This window comes from Amphiura filiformis, chromosome 3 (genome assembly GCF_039555335.1).
Source record: "Amphiura filiformis chromosome 3, Afil_fr2py, whole genome shotgun sequence".
Classification (NCBI taxonomy): domain Eukaryota; kingdom Metazoa; phylum Echinodermata; class Ophiuroidea; order Amphilepidida; family Amphiuridae; genus Amphiura; species Amphiura filiformis.
Window position 1 is genome coordinate 39,428,719 of NC_092630.1, and position 6,000 is coordinate 39,434,718.

Below are 6,000 nucleotides of genomic sequence, written 5' to 3' on the forward strand. Positions count from 1 at the left end.
CTTAATTGGATCCCAAATAATTATTGGGCCAAGGTTATTATCTGCATGGTATTAATTGAATTTCAATAAGCCTATGGTAGTGATAATGAGTTTCTTGCTGGATGGAGAGTTATATATCCAGAGTCAGTAGGAGTCATTGTGCCTCAAATCACTAATTTATTGTAAGATCAGTGCAGAGTAGGTTAGATATGAAAATGGAAAGTTATAGAACAAATTACTATACACCTGATCCGTGAACTGTGTCTTTTTGAAAGACTCTTCTTGTTAAAACTATTCCCGGGTCCAAAACCGCTATAACGTTAACAATGACATTTCATTTGGATACTTACTTCGATACTCTCGGAATATCATATCCACCATCAATATAGGAATATCCGGCCGCCACAGCAGCACTCAGTAGTAGACGAGAGTTGCCAGAACTCTGAGCTTCAGCTTGGAAGGCAGCTTGTAAGTCCTGTATAATAATTGAAATACAATACTCGTTTTACATCAGGTGCACTTAACACAAAATTACCATACGAGTAAGCCTATCCCCCAGAAAGACGCCTTTTCGGACAATGCAGCTCCCAAAGACCCCCTTGAATTTTACCATAACATAGTCTTGATTTTGATAATTCCTCTCATTTTTGTTTTGTTTTTCCTGGCGATTTTCAACCAGAAGATTTTACAAAATATTCCCGGGGAGTATACCCACCAAAAAATTGATGATGTGCCCTCCCCTCCCCCCCGACACAAAGAGACAAAACTAAATAAGATAGGGCCCTACCTCGCACAGGAGAGTGAAGCTTTCTTTATCCCCTGCTGTCGGGAATTCCCAGTCAAGATCCAAACCATCAAAGTTACGATTTCTCAAAAACGTGATGGCATGGTTGATGAATTGTTGTCTCGATGTTGCCGTAGCTGCCATTTCTTGAAATTTTTGCACACCATGCGTCCATCCACCGAGAGCAAGAAACACCTTCAAATCTGGGTTCTGATTTTTGAGACCGATAACCTTAGCATAATTGTTATCATAAGCGTCATCATTCCATTCGTATGGAGCAAGAACACGGGGCCAACCGTCCAGTTTTGCAAAGGAATACATGATGTGAGTACATAACGAAGGATCAATATTGTCTGCTGTAAATTTTCCTCTTAAATCATCAAGAGTAGCGCCAGTCCTGTATTGAGACCAGTTAGTGTGGTAACATACGAAACGGTTCCCTATATATTGGCGAGTAAACATCATTTAGATTCATTTAGCACAAATATCAGCATTCATAAAACCTTGCAGGACAAGATTAGTTTTTGGAACCTGGACGCGGACACGTGACGTCATTTCAAACGTATTCATTGCATTTCCATGAATACTTTATTATACGGCCTAGCGCGCACAAGAATACTGTTTGGGTGTACTACAGTGTAACTATGGCAAATTTAACTTAACACTCCTCTTTCCCTCATAATCTATATTTCTTCTCATCTAGATTTTTAAGTTTTTGATACTTTAGTGATTAAGGGTGTCCATTCTTTTGACAATTCTAAACCATCGTCTTTCAATAAAAATAATTATAATACTTTATTGGTGTGCATTATTTACACAGTACAAAAATGGTTTCCATTTTAAGAAACTCATCAAATTGATCAGATTGCCTTGCCATTTTAACAAATGAATCTACTATCGTCTAAAATGACCCAACTTATCAAATTTGAGTAGGTTGTCTTGTCAAAAATTGCCAAGAAAAAAAATCAAATTTCAATAGTTTGTCTTGTCAGAGGGGGACTCAGCAGAATCTTGTCAAAATGAAATCTTCATGACTTCTGAGACATGAGATCTTGTCAATTTGAATAGTTATTTCTTAAAATAAAACGGAAACTATCATTCATTTTGATAAGATTTTCGGTTCAAAGTGATAATATACCTATAATCAAAACGAATACGGTATATACGGGATCAAAAATAAATGAATAGGGATTCTATTTTTTTTAATGAATAGTACGAAATTAGAGTGTACAATTTTGTATGTTAAGGTTAGCAACTTAAACTGTTGCGATTTTGTAGTTCACAGCATCTTGCGAATGGTAGTGAACTTTGGCAAAAATTGCATTGATCATTATTTTCATAGCGAGTGTGTAGAAGAATTCAATATCACAGATATACTTTTGTAAGTCCTGTGGTTCTTGAGTTATGTTGTAAAGAGGGCTGAAACAACAACACTTTTGTAAAACGTACATAACTCATTAACAACAATATATCAAGCAAGTTTTCAAAGTATATGATTTGTAGAATGAACTTGTGCAAAACATCAGTGTTATTTTTCAATAATATATTGATTTAGACGATAAAAATTGATTTTATTTTTTTGGTTGTTTCGACCAACAAAAGATCGATGTTTTGAGAAACTTAATATGGTTACAAGATAAAATCTTATTCGTTAACAAAAGAATGGTTGGTACATCTTTAGTGGAAATTAGTGCCACCTACTCAATTTACAGTGTTGATTTTCTGTCAAGTAAACCTGCACAACCGAATTGACGTACACGTACACGTACGTATACTTACCTGTTTGAGCGTTTCCTCACGAGAAGAACGTCACGGATACGATCATGAAGATTATGATCATCCTCAGCATTATGCTGGTGTGATGGTGGGTCTATTGGGCAAACTGTCCTTTCTGTAAGAGGAATGCAATAATTTCTCGCTTTAAAAATATTAACTTTTACACAAAAAAAAGGTGCAGTTGTGCACCCTCGGAAATTAACCCGGGGAAATTAACTTCGACGCTCTAAATTAGAAAATGATAAGCTATGTTAACATTTTTTTACAAAATGTTCCAAGGGGTCACAGTGGTCACATTTATGATTTCAAATTAATGGTCTCAATTTGTTCGTATGGTCATGTGAACTATATAAAGCCAATAAAAAAAGCCCACAGGGTTCATTTCAATCCCCTCCGCCGTTGGACTAGGACTACGCAGTAAATAATTAATAGGACTACCTATCAGTCGCAGTCATAAAAGACAAAATATCTCCAACGTAGGACGACACCGTAAAACAAATTAGCCACATATAGTAGCCACCCTCGTAGGACTATATTAGGCTTATATATTATACAAGCTGTATCAAAATGACGACCCATCAGTTTTCATTGATAATGGATAAGCCTGATGACACATCAAAATTCAACATAAATTCCAAATAATTAGCAGATTTATAGCCATATAACAAATCATTAAACTATCCAATTTTGCATTTAGAAGAGGCAGGCTTTTCAATAAACATCAAATTGATGCCCGGGAATTGATGGGCACCCGTCATTTTGATACAGCTTGTACGCGGTTAAAAAAAACGTTACCCGTATCACACAGCTAGTATACAGGAATAATAATTTCTCATTTCCTTGGATTTTCATTTTGGATAACGTTCATCACCATCAGGAATTGCATACAAATTTAAAATGCCATGTTTTGAAGAAAAAGCATTGCCATTTACTAATAAAATATTGCACAAACAAGAAAATTTAAACCCTTTTTTCTTTCCTATATTGGACATGTTTTTTCCTTTTTCCTTTTTTTTTTTTTTTTTTTTGTAGAATTGCCCATATCCTGACAGGGATAAGGCTGCAAGTATCCGTATGGGTAAAATGTCACATGTTGGTCAATGTTTGGGGACGGTCTCGGGGTGTGTCCGTACGGACATTTTTTGCCAATTTTCCCCACTGGGGTCACTGATCATGCTGACAATGCCTCTAATTCACGAGCGTTTCCATTAAATGGAAAGTATAATTGACTTATAAAAAGACCGCACATTAACAAGAACCTTGTATTTTTATCCAACAATAATTGTAAAAATTCTGATATCATAATTTTCTCACAAAATAATGTGAAATATCAGATATGGCTCCATTTTAATCATCACCCGAACCAATGAGGTAAAATGGCGTTTATATAAACCGACTGAGAATAGAAAAACGAGCATCTGACTCGAATACATTTTTTCAAAAATATCTTTGTCAAAAATACAGCACCTTGGCCCTTAAACCAGCAAACACAAAACGTTTTCGACATCATCTGCAAAATTTAAGAAAAGGTTGCCCGAAAACGTTTAAAGGAGGATTTCGTGATTATAGCAGCCACTTTTTATGACATTTTTCACTAGATATCCACGAAAGAAGTTTATTCCAAAAATTTCAGTTGATTCCGATTTTGCGTTTGCGAGTTATGCATGATTATGTGTATTACACTGCTCCATAGGCAACCGGCATATAAAGGGTATAAAACGTATCCATAAGATTAAAAAATATTTTTTGATAACCTACTGCAAACATTCTAATACAATGCTATTTAAGTGTTGGCAAAAAATGTTTGAAAAAATATTTTGCAATAACATTTTGAAAACATTTAAAAAACATTGTTGTAGTGTATTTTCAAAAACAAAACGTTTTAAAACGTTTTCATGACGTTTATATAACCCGAAATTTAATGTTATTCAAACGTTTTTATCTAAACCAAAATCCAAAATATTAACTGTTTAAAACGTTTTGAAAACGTTTTTGTGTTTGCTGGGAAGTGCATAACAATTGTACACAATTTTGAGGTAAAAATACCTCCCCTGAGTTAATAATATTGCTGTTGTAATTCCGTTACAGTTTACAGTTCATTCGTAATTCAAGAGAAGATATTCTCTGGTCAGTCTCATATAAAATGTAAATGATGCACTTCATCATGACGCAGCCTGCTTCAGGAAAGCACGTCTTGGTTTAAACTAAAGCAAAAACTCAGTCGGAACAATCACTTTTCAATTGTGCATAAAATTTTCGAAATTTACTGAAATAGGCCTGGACTGCGGAATAGGCCTTTGGTCTTGAGTCTCGTTTGAATTGCCTGATATAAGGTATCTTACTTACAGTAATTATAGTTAACTTACCAACTGTATAGCAACTTGTCGCCGTCTTTCCACATCAATCTGAAAGGTTTAGTTAAAACTTTGATCAGGAATATCTACTAACCAGAGAAGATGAGAAACTGCTACTAACTATATAGGCTGATGTCATCGGCTTTCTGATCGCACTCACAATGACTTGATTAGTAACTAGAACACTCTATTTTAAAGAAAAATGATGTGATGATGACAAGGGGCCCATAGTCCCAGGGATGACGTGGTCGGGGACGTGGTAACCTTGTCAATCAAAGACTCAAATCTATCATTGTCTATTGTCCACCAAAGTTGAGCAGATGACATCACCGATACCAATCAAAAACCCGATGACATCACCGATACAGTTTTCCGTGATCAATCCAATCAATGATACCTGGAAAATTGATCACAAAGATCGATCATCGATCTACAATCTTCGAAAAAGTACTTGAAACGCCTGGCACACTCTGCCGAAATCCGTGCACAATTTCTTCATGATCATGGAGATGGCGTATATATTGTGTTTGGGAACAAATATGACATCTACAACAATAATCTACCCTTCCCCTCTCCCCATCAATCAATGTTGGAGCACAATGGGAAACCGCTGAAGACATTGGCATTTCTCACCATTGCACGGGGAGAGGGGGGGTGACAGTTTTCGTTTTTTGACGCAAGCGTTCCAAGACTTATTTGGAGGATTGTAGTTAGTTGTAGAGTCGTCTTGCCTGTGTATTTAACCATCATATTAATTTGTGTTTCAACTGATATAGTTTTAGCCTGTGTGTGTAAATGAAGAATTTGACTAGTGCAGTGGATACCCTTGAGCATTTCGAGATATCCAGAGCCAAAGTTTACATACATTAATATGAAAGGTTTGGCTACAAAACGATTCTCTTGTAAATCATGAAATGCATCTACGCACAGTTTCCACCTCAATACACCAGAGTACACAGATTTTTCCAAGCACAGCTAGTCTATCTTCTACACAGTCTGTGTTTACACGGTTGAGTGCATAGCATCATAAGAGCTGTGTGAGATCTAGCTGGTGAATAGAAAATACGGCATATGTGATTGGTTTCATCCAATCAGAAAAGTTTTGAT

At 35.9% G+C, this 6,000-nt stretch overlaps 1 protein-coding gene across 1 annotated transcript in view; it reads right to left on the minus strand.

Moving 5' to 3' along the window:
* The window catches only part of LOC140148484 (probable chitinase 10), a 31,135-nt gene extending 26,073 nt beyond the window's left edge, over nucleotides 1-5,062 (minus strand). Inside the window, 4 exon segments of the mRNA XM_072170466.1 lie at nucleotides 330-454; nucleotides 767-1,203; nucleotides 2,543-2,654; nucleotides 4,906-5,062. Of these exon segments, the coding sequence (XP_072026567.1) occupies nucleotides 330-454; nucleotides 767-1,084 (443 nt within the window). The 5' untranslated portion in view covers nucleotides 1,085-1,203; nucleotides 2,543-2,654; nucleotides 4,906-5,062.
* Nucleotides 5,063-6,000: the final 938 nt, after the last annotated feature.